The sequence below is a fragment of the Myxine glutinosa genome, chromosome 9 (genome assembly GCF_964187855.1).
Source record: "Myxine glutinosa chromosome 9, kmMyxGlut1.1, whole genome shotgun sequence".
Lineage (NCBI taxonomy): Eukaryota > Metazoa > Chordata > Myxini > Myxiniformes > Myxinidae > Myxine > Myxine glutinosa.
This window is the reverse complement of record NC_136269.1, coordinates 50411527-50436138: the sequence shown is the minus strand read 5'-3', so window position 1 is coordinate 50436138 and position 24612 is coordinate 50411527. Positions and strand designations below refer to the sequence as shown.

The 24612-nt window shown below is 48.9% G+C and overlaps 1 protein-coding gene across 1 annotated transcript in view; it reads left to right on the top strand.

Moving 5' to 3' along the window:
* The window catches only part of IARS2 (isoleucyl-tRNA synthetase 2, mitochondrial), a 137857-nt gene that overhangs the window by 24246 nt on the left and 88999 nt on the right, over positions 1–24612 (top strand). The window contains exons 5-9 of the mRNA XM_068129171.2: positions 1080–1129; positions 1651–1760; positions 1922–2012; positions 12055–12170; positions 12998–13167. Coding sequence (XP_067985272.2) covers positions 1080–1129; positions 1651–1760; positions 1922–2012; positions 12055–12170; positions 12998–13167 — 537 coding nt within the window. The remainder of the gene's footprint in view (positions 1–1079; positions 1130–1650; positions 1761–1921; positions 2013–12054; positions 12171–12997; positions 13168–24612) is intronic.

The following is a 24612-nucleotide window of genomic DNA, read 5'->3' as shown; positions in this document are numbered from 1 at the left end:
CCTTGCGGGCCCCATGACAATCATGGTTCCCTGTTTTGATGCAATGTTTTTATGGCCGGATGCCCTTCCTGACGCCAACCCTTGGTCACGCTCTTACGATGCGCAGGGATACGGTGTACCTATTCTAAACCGGGGTACACACCGGGATCATTCATCCCAGCAAGCTGGTACTCAATTTGCCGACCTCGGAAGGATGACAGGCTGAGTCAACCCCCCTGGCGTTAATTCAGCGATCGACCGGGATTCGAACCCAGGATCCTAGGATCCCAAGCCGGCACCCTGACCGCTAAGCCAACACCAAGGAATGCACAAGAAATGCACAAATTCAACACGAATGGAATGCACAATTAAATGAACAGTTATAAGGGTACTCACCAAAATGTAGGGCCAAAATTGCTTGTCGGGACGGGAGAGGTGCGGGTGTGGAGTGGAGGGGTTACAGGGAGGGTTTCGTGTCTTAGATTTGTCTCGTGTTTTGACGTCTCAGATGTGTGTGTTCGTGTGTTGGCTGGACCATTTGAATAATTTGTGGGCTGGGGAGGCAAAGGTTGGAATTTCCCTGTAACTCCCTGAAAAAAAGAAGAAGAAGGAATATGGCTCTCCACTCGCCTTGATCTAGCTTTTGGGTGAGTCACGCAGCGAATCTGTAATTGAGGATTCTTCGATCGAGCTATCAAACGGGCCATGCTGTGAATCGGGAGCAGAGATGTCATCACCGAGTTGTGAAATTGTGCAATCGATAATAATAAATCAACGAGATGGTGTGAAATCAAAAATTGGTAATACATCGATGATATATAATATATCAAGTACCATTTTTGTAGTTGACTCATGTTGTTGACTGGAAGAGTTGTTCTTTTACAATGGATTTCTCATGTACAAGGCACATAATGTATGAAGCATTTGGCAGAATAATAATTTTTGCTCCGTTTAAGAGTGTCAGTTGATTTGGCTCTGTTTCTATGAGGAATATGAATGGAAGTTGCAATATAATATGGGGGTATAGAATGCTGTTTAAGCAAAATACAGCCTTGTATGGATGAGGCTGTTATGTGAGCAGCACAATTATTGTTTTTCAGGGCTATATATACCAAGCCTTCAAGCCAGTCTACTGGTCTCCTGCTACCAAGTAAGAGGACTATGGAATTGTACTATTCTGTCATTTGTATCAAAATATATTGCCTCATCACAAACTGAGTAGTGACTCGATAGTAGGTAGGAACACCAACTGAGTATTCTACAATTCTAGACAAATGTCACAAGGTATCATGACATGTTTTTTGGAACCATTTACTTGTATCACAAGCAGAATTGGTTAAAATATTCTCCCTCCTCTGTACTCCTTTAGATTCCTTGTATCATCTTTTTATTATTATTTTTTTTCATTTTTAATCTCCAAACTTTTAATTTACTTTTCCTTTTCTCTACTATTCCCTTGTTTTTTCCTTTCCTTAACCTTGCACATATGTACAGTAATACCATTTTTATAAAGTGCCTTTGGTCAACTATGTGCCATCCAAGACATCCCACAAAGGTTTGATGACATTGCGATGAGATGATTAGGAATAGTTTTTAAGTCACAGAAACTGCTAAACAGATTGCTTCATTATTTGCTTCTTCATGACTTGTAGTTCTGTCATGTGAACACAGAACAGCTTTGGCTGAAGCAGAATTGGAATATAATCCTGAACATGTTAGCAGAGCAAGTTATGTCAAGTTTCCATTGTCGAAACCCCCATCAAAGTTATCTGATGTCTTTGGTGAGTTTCAAAAAACTGGCATTGAAGCTAGATTGTTTGCATACATACAATTTGCAACAGTTTCAGTCTTGATACATTTGGAATTTAATAGTTTGCTGTTCACATCTTTGTCTGTGTCTGTCTGTCACTAGTTTGTTGATATTTTAATCTTGTGTCCATAGATCCTGCTGCTGATATCAGCGTGGTTGTTTGGACCACTCAGCCCTGGACTATTCCAGCCAATGAGGCTGTTTGCTTTTTGCCAAATGCCAAGTGAGAACTTTTTTAACAGTCACTTTGAAAGTTTTTGCAAAATTTTGCATAGCTACCAGTGAAATCAAAAATTATAGTATCGGGATCAGATATTCACCAACATCTTACTATAATTCCTCAAATGTCCATCTGTCTGTTCGAAGGTACCGTAAAAACTGCTCAACCGATCGCAAACATATTTTGGGTGGGTAATCCTGGGACCCCTGGGAGTAAAATAGGCTATTTAGTTTTCCCAATTTCAGCTTTGGTCTCTAGCATTCTCAGGTTTGGACTCTCGCATAACGTTCATTGTGACGATGTTCTCATTGTGACGATGTTGTGACGATGTATGTGTTCACGGTAGTGTTTGACGTGACGGTGTGAACGTAATTTCGTAATGTTTTTCATTTCGTAATCCTTTAATGAACGTTTAATGTTTAATGAACGTTTAATATTTAATGAACGTTTAATGCCCTTCGATGTCCGGGGCTGCACGAGAGCTACACTGGACGGGCCAGCGTGTACTTTGCCCTTCACCGTCAGGCTCGGGTAAACTACTGAGCCCCATCCGTGATGGGGACTGGGGCTTGAGACAGTGTCCCACGAATGAGGAATTCCCAGTAAGTGCGAGTCATCAGCTCGTGTTGATTACGTCCCTGCCCTTTGTACACACCTTGCGGGTCCCGTGACAATCATGGTTCCCTGTTTGAGGCAATGTTTTTATGGCCAGATGCCCTTCTTGACGCCAACCTTAGTTGCCTCTTTCGATGTGCAGGGATATGGTGTATCTATTCTAAATCGGGGTACACACAGGGATCATTCATCCCAGCAAGCTGGTACTCAATTTGCCGACCTTGGAAGGATGATAACAGGCTGAGTCAACCCCCCTGGCGTTAATTCAGAGATCGACCGGGATTCAAACTCAGGATCATAGGATCCCAAGCCTGCGCCCTAACCGCTAAGCCAACACCAGGCTCAATTATAACGCACCTCAATAATGAAGTGAAAACATCCTGGAAGCTGAAGAGCGCCAAAATTGTACCAGTGATGATTTGAGCAATGGGAATGATAAAAAGGAACCACGCAAAGATCACACACACACACACACACACACACACACACACACACACACACACACACACACACACACACACACACACACACACACACACACACGTTACAAGTCTTGCAACGTCTTTGGGGGGAGACTAATTACAGCTCTGTCAGAGTGGCGGCCCATTCAGGATTGTAAACCCAGTTAAGAAACTCCTTCGGTAGAACTGAAATGGTATAGAACATGTTACATGAATATTTGAAGTTGTTGCAAAATTAAGACAGAGCATGATTCATGTGCAATGTGTCACAACACTTAAAATGATGTGTTGTTGATAATCAGATGTTTAAAAAAGTCTCCATTTTGAACTTAAAAAATTAAATAAAGGTTTCATTTTACGAGGTGGCACAGTATAAAAAGAAAATGTTTTGTTAGTAAATTAGCATTGAGGTTTTAAAAAGACGGGCTCTGGATAAAGATCACTCTTTCATGAGTTGGTCCTTCTTTATACCTAAATGCTATTTTCTAAATTGCAGTTTGCTGAATCTATTTTTTGCAGAAATTGTTCTTTGTACCAATTGTATTGTTACGGACACGGTTTTTGGATGTTATTTTACCGAGCGGTGGTGTATTTAACCGCGTCCGAACAGTTACTCCCCGATTAGAACCCGATTCCAACCGAACGTTGACTAATCGCGCTACAGATATTCAATTGGGAAACCTCTAAAGCGACCGAAAGAGAAGAAGAGAGAAGAAAGACAGAGTTTGGAGGAAGAACAGATTTATTATACACGCACAAGCAATATTTTAGAGCGACCAATATTATTTACAGCAATAGATGGAAAAGAGCAGTCACACAGTGCATTGTTAACTTATTCTATTTCATTTACTTAATCCCCAAGACAAACGAGTAGGACAGGACGTTCACACTCACACGGTGGATATTGCAGGCAGGTAATGGCTCGAGGTTGATTGCTTGAGAGGAAGGCAAAATCGGAGGCCGCAGCACCCCTCGTGGTTTTGGCGGGAAAACCTCCGTCGCGTATCCGCGGCCGTCACGCGCTGGCTCGGCACACCTGCTCCTCTTCCTGGGGTGGAGCCGTCTCCCTCCGTTCAGCGCGTCTCTCCAACGACAGGGGGGTATTGCAGGCAGGCAGGTAGGTAGGTAGGTAGGTAGGGCTTGCGGTGGATTGCGCTCCTCTTCCAGGTCATCCCCCAGCGTATCTCTCAAGGCCTCTCTTCAGTCATCTCTCATCTGGACTCAACTAGTAAAGCAGTCCCCTGCAGTCGCTTTTATCACCTCCAGCGAAATCAAGCCGCCGACTCCGAGGGCCCGCCTACCGGGTCACTCACCGCGGTGTTGATTGGCTGTTAGGGCTGGTTCACTCCTTCCCTCTTACGACGAGGTGGAGACACGCCTTTCTTCCCCAACCTTACCTCGTGGCCAATGGTGGTTTGAAGAAAACCAGCCAAAATGCAGAGGGCAATTGGAAGGGAGGTTTTGGGGAAACTGGAAGGGCCTATGCTTATTTTGTTTGATACAATGCAAAGTCAATCTAGTGGAAAACACATACTTAGCCTACATGGAATAAGGAAATACACTATTTAAAAGATATATCGTGACCTGCGTGTATGTTCTATGAAATTAATTAGGAGGACGGCTGCGACCATTATTTACATTACCAGGAGGTTACCATACCAAAACCATACTCTTCACATCCGTTACCCTTCCTCCAAAATTGTTACACTCCTCAAAACCCGTTACACTTCTCAAAACCCGTTACACTTCTCAAAATCGTTACACTGCACCCTCCTTTCTTCAGGCACGTCCTCGGGCCTACTAGACTTAACTGAGTGTGACATGTAGGTGTAATTCCCTCTACAATTAACCTGACCCTGAGTGTGACAATTTTAAAACACAAATAAGTATGTCCCCCTATTGCATTGCATCCTGTCTAACAGACTCAAGCCCACAGCTAACCGAATTACGGAATTATTCTGAAACTATACATTTACGGTGGGGAGCATTATTTACAATGACGTGATTTCTTATTTACAACGCAACCCAGGACCTGTGTGTTTTTTCCTTTTTCTTTTTAGGGAACAAGAGAAAGAAATTCCTGTTGGGAGGGAGGAGACAGCACGCATTGCATCGATGCACCAGTACCAATACCACCAAAGCACCCAAAAGCACCCAAACACCACAAAGCACCCAAAAACACCATCCGGTGCGGTTACCATGGTTCATAATAAACACAACAAAACAACTGGTGGTGGTCTTCTCCTTCTCTGCTGGGCCGATGTTCTTCCCGACGTCTTCTGGCTTCATGCGGCCTATTTGGACATACTAAAAAAAGCACAACTTGTGTCCATTTTTATTTAGGGCCTCAGGGGCCAACTAAGGGTGGTCCACCTGTTTGGCATAGGTGCCACCTTACCGAGGTCCGCAAGCAAAATTCCCTGGCCACTATGGCCGGTCTCCAACAGAGGTGCTCTGCCCCAGAACCTGGGGTCCATCAAGTGGTACTTGGCCGCCGAACAGCGGTCCATAAAGTGGTACATCAACGCAATGCGTGCTGGTTCTGGGAATCTCGGGCGCACAATGGCCACCTCACGCACGCTCCCCTCGGCACCCAATGGCGCACAGGTCATGTGGGAGACAAAAGAAAGACAATTGAGCGAGGGGTAAGGTCACAAGGGTACACGTCAATAAGGCAATGCAAGGTGAAATGCGTACGGAGGCCGAAGTGAGAAAGCTCGTCCCTACCGTACGTCACCCCCCTGTCACCTACCTTACCCTTGTTCTCACCCCATATTTACAAAATCTACCCATTTACAAATTCGTCACTACTGTCACGTCTTCCCCATATTTCCCTTATACCAAATTCGTCCCCACAATCCCTTTACTTCAAAATTTGCCATCACCAAATTCATCATCAATCCTCATAAGGAGGCAGAGATGGAACATCAAAGCACAATGTCACACCCACGTCATGATGCGTCTCACAATCCAAACATTTGCATCATAAAAAATAATCAAAACATGGCATGGTGTGGAGTACCTGTCACCTCAGGTGAGTGGATGCAGATGGTGCGAGGAGATCCTTCATCCTAACTATCCTCTAAATGACTTTAACACACTTTACACTACCCGGGGTCTTTCCCTGCCAATCCATTGGCCAACTTACACTATGGGTTCTAATAACCAATTCCCATTGGCCAAACTGTGGTGCTCCTCAATTTTGGGGTCTCACTCCCCCGATTCATCTCCCGGTGCTCTAGCACAATTTCTGGGCTGCGACGTGTACCTCTCCCAACAGGTCTACCCACCTGCACACCTCCACCACTGTAGTTGCCACCCGAGCTTACCTAGCTCCTCACCCTAACCTAACTAACTGGGGACAGCCCCTCTCCTGGCTCTGTCACCCCTTGGTGCCCTCTGGCACTGGGCTACCCGGGTCCGTCCTCCGGATCCTCGGGCCCCATCCACAACAACTACTACCGGCTCCCAGAGCCCACCTGCGGCCTCACCTGGCCGACATCCTTACAGTGGTGGAGTGCCCAAACCAACTACACACACTAACAGGCTACACGCCCAGCCATTTCCACAACACGAATGCACCCATCCAAACATCATTCTTCCAACCGCACCACAGATGCCAATATCCAACCACAATTTCCCTGTGCCCTCTACCTAACACTTACACTACCCGCCCCGGGTATCCGTGATGGGGGTCCACTCTTCCCCCATTCACACCTTCGCACCATCCACTCCACTCCACAATTTCCACCATACTCACTCCACGACCATCCATTCCAATACTCCAGATATTCCACACTACCATTTATTCCACACAGCCACATACACCTGTTCTTCATTCACCTGTCGTTGCACACCTGTGCAATCATACCTGGTGCCACCTGCACCCTCCTTTCTTCCTGGACCATTTGGTCAATACAACACGCAATCACCACTACTCCCTCATACACTGCTCCATTCACCTGTCAGTTGCACACCTGTGCAATCACACCTGTTCCATTCTCACCTGTTCAATCCTCACACACACCGCATCATCTCAGCTAACTACTCCCCTCTGAAACTTGCGCTTCCCAGTCGTCCCTTTAAACTATTGCGCTCCCACGTCATTATAATCCACACTAATCTACCTGCGTCCCCACTACAGGTATCAGTCACTAACTAAACTTAACGTTACCTAATGTCATCTTCGCTAGATCCCTACAATTATCCAAGCCCTCCGTGGCTCGGTTGTCATAGCCACCCCATAAACTATTGCGCATTTGCCCCCATCTGTGAGGGATGGTGGATTTGCCATCCCACCACATCGGGGGTCTCTCACTACCAATTTCGCTCGTCCAAATCCAACAATTCAAAAATTTTCCATTTACTGCCAATTCTATTCACTTTTCTAAATTTCGTTTCAAATCACTACTATCACTATCACCATCACCCGTCTACTTATTACATCCTCTCGGTGCGCCAATTCACATCTACAGCCCGGCTTCGTACAGCCGAGCAATGAACGCGGGTTCTTTTGTGCCAGCGGCTGGATACGTCCCGCATTCGGGGCAGGGACGGAGGCTTACCCGGGCCGAGATCCCATGCACCACCTCGGCGTGGAGCCATCCAATGTCCCGATCTCGACCTGCCGGCACGTCTCAATAGAAAGTGGTCGCCATGACGACCCTTCCTATCGGGCTGCCCGCTCCGCCTAGTGGAGCCCGGACGCGGCCGCTCCACGCGAGGCCCAGCGTGGATCGCGCACGGCGGTCCTTTCGAACCCGCCGTGGCTCGGATCTCCGCTGGTTCTCGCGGCACGCGAAGCCCGGCACGCACCGAGGGCCCGATCCGGCTAAAAGTCGACCTAACCTTTAACCCGGTTACCGTCGACGCTTCACCTGCAGGCTTACATGCATACGCTACCTCTTTCTTGCTCATACATGCAGCTGTTCCCATTCTCCTCGTACCTTTCCTGACACACCTCGGTACACCCATTCCACTCACAGCCTTGGTCACACACCTGACCACCGAACACTTTGGCACACATTCGTTGCTCGCACACCTCACCAATACACCGCTTCGCGCCCCCTCCTCGGTCACCTCCTTTGTGACAATCACAGGTGTGCTCTCACCCGCACACCCAACCACGTGTCTCACTACCAATTCCAGCGTGCATTCCCACTCACGCTCTACCATTCCAGGTGTGCATCCTTCCATCCCAGGTGTACATCCTCGCTCACCTATCACAACCAGCTCACTCTCCTTGTCACTCTCACTACTCTCACCTCCACTCTCGGTCGCGCACTCACCCTTACTCTTGACAGCATGCGCTTTCCCCATGCACCCGTCCGTTACACACCTTTCTCGCGCATCCTCCCGCGCACACTTCTTCGTTACTTCCTCCGTAACACTCACCACAGGCATGCATTCTCCCTTACTCTTGACAGCATGCGCTTTCCCCATGCACCCGTCCGTTACACACCTTTCTCGCGCATCCTCCCGCGCACACTTCTTCGTTACTTCCTCCGTAACACTCACCACACCGCGCTTCCCTGTGCTCCCTCGCACACGCGCTTCGACCAACTCACTCTTGACGGTACACTCACTCCTCGGCGTGCACTTTTTCCTCACACACCCCATGGTCGGACATTCTCGCACACCTCTTTTTTCGCACACCGGTCCTGTCACACACCTCACCAACGGCCTTTCACGAACACCCGGATCCAAACCAATCCCCAAGCCGACTGAATCTCCCCTCACATCATGTACATTGCCACTCACCTCCGTACCTCGTCGCACCTCCTTTGCCACCTGCAAACTTTTTATTTGGTTAGTGAGCATCACATCATGATTTGAACACAGACCTTGTACATATTCCATGACTTCCTCCTTTATCTCCCTCTTAGTTTCTGTCCGTCCCTTCTTAATTTCACTCACCTCTTCTCCCACTTCCTCTAGTTTTTGTTTAACCTCTTTTATTTCCCGGTGCGTCTCCTCAAGTTCGTCCTCTAAGGCTACCGTGACCGTTTCTACGTGCGTCCTTACCTCCCGGTCCTTCGTCTCCATTGCTTCTGTCACCTCTTCCACCCTCATTGTCAGTTCCTCCCGTACCATCTGACATTGCCTCTGCGTCGCTATTAATTCGTTTTTAATTTCTTTTTGTGTCGCCTTTAACCCTCCTAGTACCGCAGTGTTCTTTTGAACCTGCTCCACTAACTTAGTTTGTCCCTCTGTCAGCTGCTCCACCTCCTCCGTCAGATCTTCTATTCCCCCTTGTAACTTTGCCGTATTATTTCTCACCTCTTTCTCTATACGCTTTTCGCCTCGCTTTACCTCCTCGCGCAGCCCCGAGACCTCCTCACTCACCCCTCGTCGTATTTCCTCCATCTGGTTCCCCATCTGTTCGATTTCCCGGGCGGATTGTTCCCCTATTTCCCGCAATTTGTCCTCCATCCTATTTTCTAACCCCATTAACCCATTTTTCACCCCCTCTAACTGATTCTCCTGGGCAGCCATTCTATTTTCCACCCCCGTTAACCCATGTTTCACCCCTTCTATCCCATTGTCTAACCCCTCAAATTTCTTGTCTAACTCCTTAAAATTATTGTCTAACCCCTCAAATTTCTTGTCTAACTCCTTACCGGTACCCCTCGCTTCGTCCCTCATTACCCCCATTTGGCCCTCTAATCGCTCACTCTGAGCATCCATTTTTGCTTCTAGCCCCATATTTGCCATTAGTATGGTTGCATTAATCTGCGCCATGAGGTCCCGCACATCAATTCCCGCTATTTGCGCAGCGGGCGCGGCTACCCCGCGCTCGTGCGAGCCGCCCCTTTGTGCGTCTGATACCACGTGCGCGAGAGCGCCATTTTGCGCGTCTGACACCCCCTCAACCGCCTCCTCATTGCTCTCCTCCTCCCTTTCTTCCACATACATTTCCCCTGGTTCCTGGGTTACCCCTAACCCGTCTATCTCCCCCACCGACATCCGATCGCCTTGATTGTCCATGGCGCGATCTCAAAATTCGGGTTTTATAAAACAACACAATTTCGGCAGCTCGTAATTTTGACCAAAAAATTTTTTTTAAACTTTGGGCCTAACAAATTTAGTCCCGGGTCCGAATCCGACTCCTCGACACCAATTGTTACGGTACTAACACAATTGGTGTCCAAAATTTGGGCTAAATAAATTTAGTCCCAGGTTCGAATCCCACCTCCTGACAACCAATTGTTACGGACACGGTTTTTGGATGTTATTTTACCGAGCGGTGGTGTATTTAACCGCGTCCGAACAGTTACTCCCCGATTAGAACCCGATTCCAACCGAACGTTGACTAATCGCGCTACAGATATTCAATTGGGAAACCTCTAAAGCGACCGAAAGAGAAGAAGAGAGAAGAAAGACAGAGTTTGGAGGAAGAACAGATTTATTATACACGCACAAGCAATATTTTAGAGCGACCAATATTATTTACAGCAATAGATGGAAAAGAGCAGTCACACAGTGCATTGTTAACTTATTCTATTTCATTTACTTAATCCCCAAGACAAACGAGTAGGACAGGACGTTCACACTCACACGGTGGATATTGCAGGCAGGTAATGGCTCGAGGTTGATTGCTTGAGAGGAAGGCAAAATCGGAGGCCGCAGCACCCCTCGCGGTTTTGGCGGGAAAACCTCCGTCGCGTATCCGCGGCCGTCACGCGCTGGCTCGGCACACCTGCTCCTCTTCCTGGGGTGGAGCCGTCTCCCTCCGTTCAGCGCGTCTCTCCAACGACAGGGGGGTATTGCAGGCAGGCAGGTAGGTAGGTAGGTAGGTAGGGCTTGCGGTGGATTGCGCTCCTCTTCCAGGTCATCCCCCAGCGTATCTCTCAAGGCCTCTCTTCAGTCATCTCTCATCTGGACTCAACTAGTAAAGCAGTCCCCTGCAGTCGCTTTTATCACCTCCAGCGAAATCAAGCCGCCGACTCCGAGGGCCCGCCTACCGGGTCACTCACCGCGGTGTTGATTGGCTGTTAGGGCTGGTTCACTCCTTCCCTCTTACGACGAGGTGGAGACACGCCTTTCTTCCCCAACCTTACCTCGTGGCCAATGGTGGTTTGAAGAAAACCAGCCAAAATGCAGAGGGCAATTGGAAGGGAGGTTTTGGGGAAACTGGAAGGGCCTATGCTTATTTTGTTTGATACAATGCAAAGTCAATCTAGTGGAAAACACATACTTAGCCTACATGGAATAAGGAAATACACTATTTAAAAGATATATCGTGACCTGCGTGTATGTTCTATGAAATTAATTAGGAGGACGGCTGCGACCATTATTTACATTACCAGGAGGTTACCATACCAAAACCATACTCTTCACATCCGTTACCCTTCCTCCAAAATTGTTACACTCCTCAAAACCCGTTACACTTCTCAAAACCCGTTACACTTCTCAAAATCGTTACAGTATTTATAGTGAAATAGCCTGTGCAGTATTACCTCCTTGTACCATATTGCAGATTAGGAAGAATGATAACATCCACGTTCACGATAAATAAAATAGTTAAAAGAGTGTCGTGGGCCATGTGTCGTGGTTACTATCTGTCTGCAAGTTAAAACTGTTTTGGCCATTTGCGAAGTTATCTGCTGCAGCGTTTGCAACCTCACACCTGATTGTTTTCAGTGGTTGTGGCGAGGGGCCGTAAGCACAACAATACAAAAAGTATTATATTTGGATCAGGCCAAGTGGTGACAGACAAATGAATATGTGAATGTGGCATTTGAAGTGAAGCTGAAAAGATACAGTTGGGAATATGCTCTGTTCAGGTGATTCCAGGATTCTATGATTCGAGGATTCCAAAATTCAAAATAGTAAGTGGTACATAAACTTATTTGTGTAATCTACGTTTGCCTTATTGGTTATTCATCTTACTGATTTGGCGTATAGTTTGTAGAAATGATGATAAATGTGGTTAGCTTGCCAAGGATCTGTGCATCTCTCTATTACAGCTACTGTTTAGCCAAATGTGACAGCTTGGGAGAGCGTCTCCTTGTGGCTGTCGAGAGGGTGCCAACTCTTGCTGATGCTCTTGGCATGAAACTTGAAGTACTGCAAACATTTAGTGGTATGTTTGTTCATTTTATCATGATAAACATGGGCATTGTATTTTCAGGAAAATATATCTTAGCGTTTAGTATTCAGGTTAACCCCATTTATTCAGGCATCACTTCTTTTATTTATTTTGCAATTTTTTGAGGGGAGTGCCTTTCTGGAACACACTGAGTGCCTGCATCATTTGGTGGTGATGCTTTTCTCTCTGTAGTCAGCGGGCACATTTTGGACCAATCTCCCTCCCATATAATGTCAACCCATGGAGTGTGTCTGTGCTCTACCCTCTAAATGCTGAGTATCAAGCGAGGAAGCAACACATGCCATTTTCAGTCTCTGTTATAACTCAGCCAGGAATCTAACCACCAACCTCAGACTCAGTACGGACACTAACCATAATGCCACTTTTAGTGTGTGTGTGTGTGTGTGTGTGTGTGTGTGTGTGTGTGTGTGTGTGTGTGTGTGTGTGTGTGTGTGTGTGTGTGTGTGTGTGTGTGTGTGTGTGTGTGTGTGTGTGTGTGTGTGTGTGTGTGTGTGTGTGCGTGCACCAGAACATGTAGGACAAGGACAATAGGAGACATCAGTGTTTTTCTCAAGCTAATTTAAGACACTTGAAGACAATGGGCAAATAGACATATTTGTTATTGTCACATTTTCTTTGATCTTTGCAGTGCTTCACTACTGTGAAAAACACAACTTGTCAATTTTGTTTCTCACTTGTAAAATTATAAGCTCTTTTGGCTGTATTTTGGCAAATTTCTGAGGTTGTTATTGCCCTAAGCTGCCTGAAAAATAATGTCGAGCCAATGCATGCCCAAAATGTGTTTGCTTCTGTTGCACCAGGTTTGAAGCTTGAAGGTGGGGCTTGTCGGCACCCCACTATTCCCATGAAAGAGGTACCCCTGTTGCCAAGTAACCACGTGACAATTGAAAAGGGAACAGGACTTGTACACATTGCTCCAGCTCATGGGATGGAGGATTACAACGTGGCTTCTCACCAACAGCTACCTGTGGTACTTTCATTTATTTCCCTTGTCCCATTGTTGCTTTGATAATTAGGTTGTTGGGTTGCAACATTGACTTTTGTGGTGACAACATTGCTTTTGGAGTTATTCTGTGCAGGAGATGGATGAGGTTTTGTAATCACGTGTGCGTGCGCGTGTGTGTGCGCACGTGTGCGCACGTGTGCGCACGTGTGCTCTTGCGTCCGAGCCATAACCTTTTTTTACCATTTGAGCTATTGTTATCAAATTTTCACCAAAGCTTTATTATGATAATATAGAGAAGGCAAATTAATAATTTTGTCTAAAGGTCAAAGGTCAGTGTCACACAAAATCATCAATTTCCATCCAATTGAACTGAAATTTCAATTACCATTTGGGTTTTGTCATTAAATTTTCAATAAAGCTTTATTATGAGAATATGGAGAAGGCAAATTCATAATTTGGTCAGAAGGTCAAATGTCAGTGTGGTGGAAGAAATCTATTCCTTTGGTTGGTTGCATCATTTTATTGGCCATGCGCATGGGAGAGAGATGGGAAAATTATAGTGCCCTCTCAAAAGCATTGTAAGCACATCAGATTTTTATACAAAATGCATGGCATGTGCAATCTTTTAGCAAGTGAATGAGAGCTCGAGCTTGTGCAAATTATCCATATATGGTGAACAGCAAATGCATAAGAGTAAATCGAATCAGGCATTCCAAACGTAGATTAAACGTCCGTCGTAGTAAATATTACAAGAAAATAAAGATTCATGGTCATCCACTAGACCCAAACAAGCACGAAAAGAGGAACAACACGTCCATCAACACTCCCCGCAGAGTTGGCCTTCACACCTTCCCCCTCCTCCCCCCCCTCTCACCAACAGCACGAGTGTGGCATGGCTGGGGCACAACACTCAGAGCAGAATTTTCATTAACAAAACATGGTCTCCAATAAATCAGTCGCCTGTACAATTATCCACTTGAAATACATTTCACCTTGTATGGGAATATGTATAACCACGCAAGCATAAAATATATATCAGCGCGTGTGTGTGCCAGTACATGTGGATGAAAAGATCAACAATCAACATCACATAACATCATCAATTTTCATCCGATTAACCTGAAATTTAAAGAATTTGCCAATCGGTTCACTAAATTAAAAGGTAGGAGTAGATTGTTTTTTTTTCTTCCTTTTTTGTTTGTTTTTTTTTAGATCAAAAGGTCAAGGTTACATAAAATCGTCAATTTTCATCCATGTGACCTGAAATTTTAAGAATGTGCATATTGGTCACAGATGGTTCACCAATCAAAAGCTAGGAGCTGATTATTTTTTTAGATCAAAAGTCTAGGCTGCATAAAATCATCAATTTTCATTTTGTATTTTTTTTAAACCGTTTTCGTTATTTTTAACATGCAGAAGAAGAAGAAGACGTCTGAATATAAATGGACACAGATGGGCTTTGCATTTTCAGATGCTTTCTAGTTTCCCATCTGGGTTCGAGTGGTTTACAAGTAATTTGAATTTTCAAATATCGGCACACAGTGGCCCTTTCTTTTCAAATCGTACAAAATAACCTCTTTTTTTTTGGAGCTTTACACGTGTCACCCAATAGCTTTGAGTACAACTTGTTCTTTTTTTTTTTTTTTTTGTACACAAGATCGAGGCTCGTGCAAGAGCTACGTTGATCACAAAAAGACAAACTGACACATAAAACATATGATCAAGCGAGCGGGAGACAAGATGGGGGAGAGAGAGAGAGTGAAGCACACAAGTACAACATTTGAGAGCAGGGACATCGGGAGATCTGTGGGAGGGAGAGGCCTTGGGCGGGGGGGGGGGGGGGGAGGGGATTGGGAAGGGGGGAGGTGGGTGGGAGAGGTAGAAAACACATGGCCCCTGCTAGAACTTCCAGGAAAGAAGTCGGTATTTCAAAAATGTGGATCTGGGGTGAATTAATGGGGGTAGAAAAGATCAAGATTTTGGATGGGGGACGATAAGAGATGGTGGGGAACAGCTGTTTTAAAGACCTGGAGGGAAGAGTGGGATTGAAGAGAGTGAGGGAGTTTGTTCCAGAGATGGGGAAAAAGAGGAATGAAAGAGTGAAGGTGAATAGAGGCTTGATTTTGGCAGTTTCACCATAAGAGGGTTGCAGGCAGATCTTGTGCGACCTGCAGGAATATTTGGGGGACAGAGCACAGACAGAGCTGGGGGAGCAACGCTGGAGAGGAGTCTGGAGAAGACAGAATGACCACCAACCTGCCTGCGGTGAGCGAGTGAGAGGCCCTCGGAGTTGGCTTCATCGTGGGAGATTCTAATGATTCTGAAAGCTTTGGTTTCAACCGCGTGAAGCAGAGCTCGGTGTGAGGCAGGAGCACCAGCCCAGAGGGGAGAACAGTATTCCATTGAGCTGCGGATGAAAGCCTTGTATGTGGTGAGGAGCTCAGGTGTGCCAAGGAAGGTCTTTGCACGACGGAGGATGCCCAGTCCGTGACTGGCTTTGGAGGCCAGCTTGGAAATGTGGTTTTCCCCGGAAAGATCATGGCAGATAGTGAGACCCAAGAGCTTGAGTGACAGAACTTCTTGGAGAGGATTGTTGAGAAAGTAGATGGGAGGGTTGTCCAGACAGTTTTTTCGGAGAGACCTAGTAAGAGTGTGAGATTTGTCAGGATTGAAAGACATGTTCCAATTGTTTGACCAGTCTGTGATTTTGTCCAGGTGTGCAGAGAGTGAGGAGGCTGCAGACTGCCGCTCTGAGGGATGAGGTATGGAGCGGCAGAGAGTGGAATCGGAAGCAAAGAGATAGAGAGGATTTTCCAGAGAGTCGGAGAGATCATTGATGAAGACCAGAAAAAGCACAGGGCCCAGAACACTACCTTGGGGAACTCCAGCCTGAACAGGAAGGGGAGATGAGAGAAACCCATTCAGGGCCACACGTTGACTACGACTAGAGAGGAAGTCCGCCAGCCATGCATGGAGATTTCCATGGATACCAAAGGAGGAGAGTTTGGTGAGCAGAGCGGGGTGCCAGACCGTATCGAAGGCATGTGATATGTCGAGGGAGACAGCTCTAATTTCCTGTTTGGCATTGAGGATCTCCATCCATTGTTGAGACAGCAGAAGCAGCATGTCCAGAGTAGAGTGACCTGGTCTGAAACCAAATTTATGATCAGAGATCAAGCCATTGGAGAAGAGGAAAGATTTCATATCCGAAGCAATGATGGATTCCATGACTTTGCTGATAATTGGGAGAAGGCTGATTGGTCTGTAGTTGCTAGGATCTGTTTTTGCACCTTTTTGTGTAAAGCGGTGATGTTGGCTGATTTCCAAGCAGGTGGCAGATGACCTTGAGCAAAAGAGAGGGTGAAGAGAACAGAGCGAGGAAGTGAAAAAGTGGAAGAACAGGATTTTCGGACCCGTGGGCTGATGCCATCAGGTCCAGTTGCAGAAACAGAGTTGAGGGTTGACAGAAACGTTTCCACCTTGTCAGGAGGAAAGGACACAGAGTCCAGGAGCAGCTGGGTACGACTGGGTACCGTGGGTACAGAGGGGGATGGGTTTGGGACACAAGATTTAGAGGCAAACACAGAGTTGAGGCATTCAACTTTTTCACGTGTGGAGTCAGCTGTGTAGCCATTTGAGGTAAGGGAGGGGATGGAGGGGGAACATATACCAGAAACAGATTTGACCAGACACCACCAGGATTTCGGTCGGACCGTCGGTGAGATGGAGCGGCAGAGTCGGACCGTCGGTGAGATGGAGCGGCAGAGTCGGACCGTCGTTGAGATGGAGCGGCAGAGTCGGACCGTCGTTGAGATGGAGCGGCAGAGTCGGACCGTCGTTGAGATGGAGCGGCAGAGTCGGACCGTCGGTGAGATGGAGCGGCAGAGTCGGACCGTCGGCGAGATGGAGCGGCAGAGTCGGACCGTCGGCGAGATGGAGCGGCAGAGTCGGACCGTCGGCGAGATGGAGCGGCATAGTCGGACCGTCGGCGAGATGGAGCGGCAGAGTCGGACCGTCGGTGAGATGGAGCGGCAGAGTCGGACCGTCGGTGAGATGGAGCGGCAGAGTCGGACCGTCGGTGAGATGGAGCGGCAGAGTCGGACCGTCGGTGAGATGGAGCGGCAGAGTCGGACCGTCGGTGAGATGGAGCGGCAGAGTCGGACCGTCGGTGAGATGGAGCGGCAGAGTCGGACCGTCGGTGAGATGGAGCGGCAGAGTCGGACCGTCGGTGAGATGGAGCGGCAGAGTCGGACCGTCGGTGAGATGGAGCGGCAGAGTCGGACCGTCGGTGAGATGGAGCGGCAGAGTCGGACCGTCGGTGAGATGGAGCGGCAGAGTCGGACCGTCGGTGAGATGGAGCGGCAGAGTCGGACCGTCGGTGAGATGGAGCGGCAGAGTCGGACCGTCGGTGAGATGGAGCGGCAGAGTCGGACCGTCGGTGAGATGGAGCGGCAGAGTCGGACCGTCGGTGAGATGGAGCGGCAGAGTCGGACCGTCGGTGAGATGGAGCGGCAGAGTCGGACCGTCGGTGAGATGGAGCGGCAGAGTCGGACCGTCGGTGAGATGGAGCGGCAGAGTCGGACCGTCGGTGAGATGGAGCGGCAGAGTCGGACCGTCGGTGAGATGGAGCGGCAGAGTCGGACCGTCGGTGAGATGGAGCGGCAGAGTCGGACCGTCGGTGAGATGGAGCGGCAGAGTCGGACCGTCGGTGAGATGGAGCGGCAGAGTCGGACCGTCGGTGAGATGGAGCGGCAGAGTCGGACCGTCGGTGAGATGGAGCGGCAGAGTCGGACCGTCGGTGAGATGGAGCGGCAGAGTCGGACCGTCGGTGAGATGGAGCGGCAGAGTCGGACCGTCGGTGAGATGGAGCGGCAGAGTCGGACCGTCGGTGAGATGGAGCGGCAGAGTCGGACCGTCGGTGAGATGGAGCGGCAGAGTCGGACCGTCGGTGAGATGGAGCGGCAGAGTCGGACCGTCGGTGAGATGGAGCGGCAGAGTCGGACCGTCGGTGAGATGGAGCGGCAGAGTCGGACCGTCGGTGAGATGGAGCGGCAGAGTCGGACCGTCGGTGAGATGGAGCGGCAGAGTCGGACCGTCGGTGAGATGGAGCGGCAGAGTCGGACCGTCGGTGAGATGGAGCGGCAGAGTCGGACCGTCGGTGAGATGGAGCGGCAGAGTCGGACCGTCGGTGAGATGGAGCGGCAGAGTCGGACCGTCGGTGAGATGGAGCGGCAGAGTCGGACCGTCGGTGAGATGGAGCGGCAGAGTCGGACCGTCGGTGAGATGGAGCGGCAGAGTCGGACCGTCGGTGAGATGGAGCGGCAGAGTCGGACCGTCGGTGAGATGGAGCGGCAGAGTCGGACCGTCGGTGAGATGGAGCGGCAGAGTCGGACCGTCGGTGAGATGGAGCGGCAGAGTCGGACCGTCGGTGAGATGGAGCGGCAGAGTCGGACCGTCGGTGAGATGGAGCGGCAGAGTCGGACCGTCGGTGAGATGGAGCGGCAGAGTCGGACCGTCGGTGAGATGGAGCGGCAGAGTCGGGCCGTCGGTGAGATGGAGCGGCAGAGTCGGGCCGTCGGTGAGATGGAGCGGCAGAGTCGGGCCGCCGGTGAGATGGAGCGGCAGAGTCGGGCCGCCGGTGAGATGGAGCGGCAGAGTCGGGCCGCCGGTGAGATGGAGCGGCAGAGTCGGGCCGCCGGTGAGATGGAGCGGCAGAGTCGGACCGCCGGTGAGATGGAGCGGCAGAGTCGGACCGTCGGTGAGATGGAGCGGCAGAGTCGGACCGTCGGTGAGATGGAGCGGCAGAGTCGGACCGTCGGTGAGATGGAGCGGCAGAGTCGGACCGTCGGTGAGATGGAGCGGCAGAGTCGGACCGTCGGTGAGATGGAGCGGCAGAGTCGGACCGTCGGTGAGATGGAGCGGCAGAGTCGGACCGTCGGTGAGATGGAGCGGCAGAGTCGGACCGTCGGTGAGATGGAGCGGCAGAGTCGGACCGTCGGTGAGATGGAGCGGCAGAGTCGGACCGTCGGTGAGATGGAGCGGCAGAGTCGGACCGTCGGTGAGATGGAGCGGCAGAGTCGGACCGTCGGTGAGATGGAGCGGCAGAGTCGGACCGGCGGTGAGATGGAGCGGCAGAGTCGGACCGGCGGTGAGATGGAGCGGCAGAGTCGGACCGGCGGTGAGATGGAGCGGCAGAGTCGGGCCGTCGGTGAGATGGAGCGGCAGAGTCGGGCCGTCGGTGAGATGGAGCGGCAGAGTCGGGCCGTCGGTGAGATGGAGCGGCAGAGTCGGGCCGTCGGTGAGATGGAGCGGCAGAGTCGGACCGGCGGTGAGATGGAGCGGCAGAGTCGGACCGTCGGTGAGATGGAGGGGCAGAGCCGGACCGTCGGTGAGATGGAGCGGCAGAGCCGGACCGTCGGTGAGATGGAGCGGCAGAGCCGGACCGTCGGTGAGATGGAGCGGCAGAGCCGGACCGTCGGTGAGATGGAGCGGCAGAGCCGGACCGTCGGTGAGATGGAGCGGCAGAGTCGGACGGTCGGTGAGATAGAGCGGCAGAGATTTTAGGGCCCGTAGGCTGATGCCATCTGGTCCAGTTGCAGAATCAGAGTCGAAATTTGACAAAAACTTCACCTTGTCAGGAGAGAAAGACAAATAGTGCAGGAGCAGCTGGGTTCAACTGGGAAAGGTGGGTACAGAGAGAGATGGGTTTGGGACACAAGATTTTGAGGCAAACAGTGTTGATTCGGCTTTTTCACGTGCGGTGTCAGCTGTGTAGCCGTATGAGGTAAGGGAGGGGATGGAGGGGGAACAAATACCAGAAACATATTTGACCAGACGCCACCAGGATTTGGAGGAGACAACAAAACAACCACAGGCATTTTAAGGCCATTTTCCCTGCTATAGTGGGGGTTAGCTTGTGGGCCCCATGACAATCTTCTCCATTTTGCCCTATTTTCTGCATCTCCCCTTGTTAATCCCCTTGCCCGCATTTCTTCTTCCACCACCTTTAGCCAGGTCTTTCTCGGTCTTCCCCATCCTTTACTTCCTTCTCCATTCATTTCCATGACTCTTCTCAACCAGTCACTTTTATCCTTCCTCAACACATGAACAAACCATCTCAAACCGTTTCTCTTCACAGCATCAATCACAGGCTCTATTCCCATCATCTCTCGTAATTCTTCATTTGTCTTCCTCTCTCTCAACGATGCTCCACACATCCATCGATCCACCGAAACATTCGCATTTACAGCCTTTCCAGCCTTTGTACCCATGTCTCACTTCCATAAATCATAACTCTTCTCAGACATGCAGCATACACCTTTCACTGCAGCTTCACACCCCCCTTCTCTTCCGCATGCCGCTCAGTTCCCGAAACTTCTTCCGTGCACATCTCACTCTAGCAACCGTTGCCGAGTCTGATCCACCTTTTCCATTCAGCATGTCTCCTAGGTAGCAACATGTTTTCACACCTTCCATCCTCACGCCATCTCCAAGATCCAACTCAACATTTCCTCCATCTGCAGCTCCCTCTGTGCACACCTTACACTTGAATGTAGCTGTCACACTGGTTAATGACCCTCTCAGACCACTACATTTTTGATGAACCCACTCAGCGTACATTGTACATTGTACATTGTACATTGGAGTTCACTCCGACACCCTTCATGCACACAGCACACGGCCACTTCCCAGTTCTTTCCACGTCACCACATGCTTCACCACTTGCCAACAACACGTTTGTCTTTCCGATATTCACCTTCAGACCTTTTGCCTTCATACATTCCTTCCACTTGTTCATCTTCTCCTTCAGTCCATCCATACTCTCCCCAATCAACACCAGATCATTTGCATACAACAACTCCCACGGTAAACCCTCCTTTACGTTCTGAGCCAGCACCTCCATCACAGATACAAATGGTAGTCGACTTAGTACCGACCCCTGATGCACTCCCACCTTCACCTCAAACTCACCACTGTTCCCCTCCTTCGTCCTTTTAGCTGTGGGCGCTCTCTCGTAGATTGCCATCACTACTCTGATCAACCATTCCTCCACTCCTAACTTCCTCAATGCCCATGTCTCTACTTCGCGTGGAACCCTATTGAATGTTTTCTCCAGATCAACAAACCCAAGAAACAACTTCTTCCTCCTATCCATGTATTTCTCCTGATAGGGCATCTGTCGTTCCTCTTCCTGGCATAAATCCAATCTGCATTTCGTCGATCTTCACTTTCATCCTTATCCTCTTCTCCAACACCCTTTCCAATCCCTACATTCCATGCTCAAATAACTTTATCGCTCTATACGAGCAACAGTCCAGAGCGTCACCTTTCCCCTTGTATAGAGGGACGAGGGTACTCGGTTCCCAATCCACTGGAATGTGGCCTTCTTTCATCACCAGATTACAGATCTCTGTCATTCTTTTCACTCCCCAACTTCCTGCTGTCTTCAACATATCTCTCACAACTGCCGTTGGCCCTCCCGCCTTTCTACTCTTCACTGCTTTTATCGCTTCCTCAACTTCCTTCTCAGTTATCTTCTCTGCCGGCCTTAAAACTGGGTTACTCTGTTGCCGTCCCATTCATTATCTGCATTCAACAGCATTTCCATGTATCTCTTCCATCTTCCTTTAATTCCATCTGGGTCCACAATGATTTGTCCCACTTCATTCTTCAAGCAACTCACCCCATCACATCGCACCTCTCTTTCGCTATCTGCTTTGCAATCCTGAATACCGCTCTGTGACCCTCTTCCGAAATCGAAGTGTTCTCCGAACATTTTCCTCGATGCTTCCTGCGCCTTTGCTACCTCTTTCTTGGCTGCCTTTTAACTTTTATGCTCTGCCTCTTCTGCCCCCGTACCCTTTGCCCCCTTTGCCCCCTTTCCCCCCTTCTGCCCCCTTCCGAGTGCCTCGGTGGTCCTTTTGTCCATCCACATACCTCACCAACGGTTCCCAACTGACTATCTTTCATTGGCATCCAACCACTTTCAAGCTCAACCACACCATACTCAGCCTCTCTTTTAATTCCTCCCTCACTGTCACCTCTTTCAACCTCCACACCTTCATTCTCGGTTGGTACTTCACTCACTGAGCTCTCCTCGCACCTTTCACCCTTATGTCGCAGACAACCAAGTGGTGCTGTGAAACAGCCTCCTCCCCCGGAATCACCTTTGTGTCCTGGAGGTGCCCCATATCTCGCCTACGCACCATCAGGTAGTCAATGGTTGTCGTCGACCCACCTGCTGTGTATGTAACAAGCTTATTATCCTCTTTCTGGAACTGAGTATTACAAATCAACAAACCAGCTCCATCGGCAAACTCCAGAATCCTTTCATCTTCTCCATTACTCACACCATATCCATAACCTCTATGAACTCCCTCAAAACTGTCTGAACTCCTTCCCACATGTCAATTTGGGTCTCCTCCTACCACAACAACTTCCTCATCTTTCACATTTTCTATCAGCTTCTCTATCGCACACCAGAACTTGTCCTTCTCTTCATCGCTCTGACCGACTTGCGGAGCATGTCCCGAGATGACGTTCATCAAGAGCTTTCCAATCATCATTCTCACCATTATCAACCTTTCACTCACTCTAGTCACACTCACCACACTGTCTACAAACTCCTCAGAAAACAGGACATCAACACCATGCACGCCTTCCGGGCAACTCCTGCACACAACATATGTCCACTCTTCTTCTGACCAATGCTTCCACCACGTCTGATCTCTCTGTCATTGTCCCTACATTCCATGTCCCAAACCTCGGAAACTGATCTCCACGTGGGGCATCAGATGTTTCGTCGTCATAGATGGAATGATTTCCACCCTTGCATTGATCGGGTTCCCTACCTTGATTTTTGACGTGAAGGGGTGAGGACCCCCACGGGGTACTTCGGGCTGTACCCTGCCCATATGTTATTGTTATTGTAATTGTCATTGTTCCCTTTTTTGAGGCAATGATTTATGGCCGAATGCCCTTCCTGACGCCAACCCTTTTAGTCGCCTCTTATGATACGCAGGGATATGGTGTACCTATTCTAAACCGAGGTACACACCGGGGTCTTGAGAGTTGAGAGATAGTTTCCTGGCTCTCCTGCGGGTAGACACACTTGTTCCGTGCTTTGTGAAGGGAACTGAGATTACCTTCAGTTGGATTCGCCTTCCATGAGGTGAAGGGAAGTTGCTTCATGGCAACTGCCTCACCACAAGCTTCAGTGTACTATGGACGGGAGGAAGGGTATGACAACTGAAGACGAGATGGGATAAATATGTGCATGAGAGAGCAGTTTACTTTGGAAGAATTCCCAGGAAGAGTTTATGTCAGAGGTGGTAGAGATGGGAGATCAGTCCAACTAAATGTGATGTGTTGAATATCTGCTAATTGGCGATTTCCACTGATTTCAGCAGTGTGTCAGTTGCAACAATTGTATGGGGAGGGGTGGAGGAGGGGTGGAGGAAGGGGGGAGGAAGGGGGGAGGGAGGAGTGAGGAGGGAGGGAGGGAGTGGGGAGCGACATTGTCGTATGACATGCTGGGGCAATGTTGTATTAATGACCATATCAGGGGTCCCCTCACCTTACCTTTCCTGGCCCCTGCCAGTTCGACGGGAGGATAGATCATGCGATGTCCTTAACCTACATTGCAAACAACGCTAACTTCCAACGACCTCCCATGGCGTACATGGCTGGGATGATTTGATCGAAACGGGAAGTCCTTAGTCCTGTTGAGAATCCTGTCCTCGATGCTAAGGTCCATAAATTAATCTGTGCACATGGCCCATGCCAAGGCTTTACACTTTAATTTAATAACTACCCTGTAACCCCACACATGTAACAATATGCTGTGGTTTACTTATCCCTAAATCCTGTGATACCTACACCTTAGCTTATCCATCATATTCAGATCATTACTTAATAAGAAGTGTAAAATTGCACTCTTCCTTGGACCCCTTAAAGCAATACTGGACTACATCTATAAATTATTTGTCTGCTCTGCCCATCTGTGCTTCTGGAAGGTCACAATGAGTTAACAAGTGCACAGTGGATTTCAGATTTACTGTAATCTGTATACCCTGGTGAGGCCATAGAGTTGCATACTATAACTAGATTGCATGGTCCCCATTCAGTGCATAAAAATCAAACGTCACGGATTGAATGGCAGCACACACCATTCCCTTATTATTCCCAAATTCCCATACCATATTATAGCGGCATAATTCACGTGCAAAATGGGAAAACACCACACACAAAAAATGCGCAAGTTGAACACATAAAATGCGAACATACTGTACTGGAACTGGCACGTTCGCCATTAACAGTGTGGTGATGTCACACACCAAGAAATGGAAGTTGTTTTTTTTTCAATTTAAATCGTATGTTTTTTATGAAGTAGCATTGGTCTCCCCTCCCCCCCTTTCCCTCCCCCTACCTTTTCATTCTGTCCTCTCTTCCTTTCCATTCCGTCCTCCC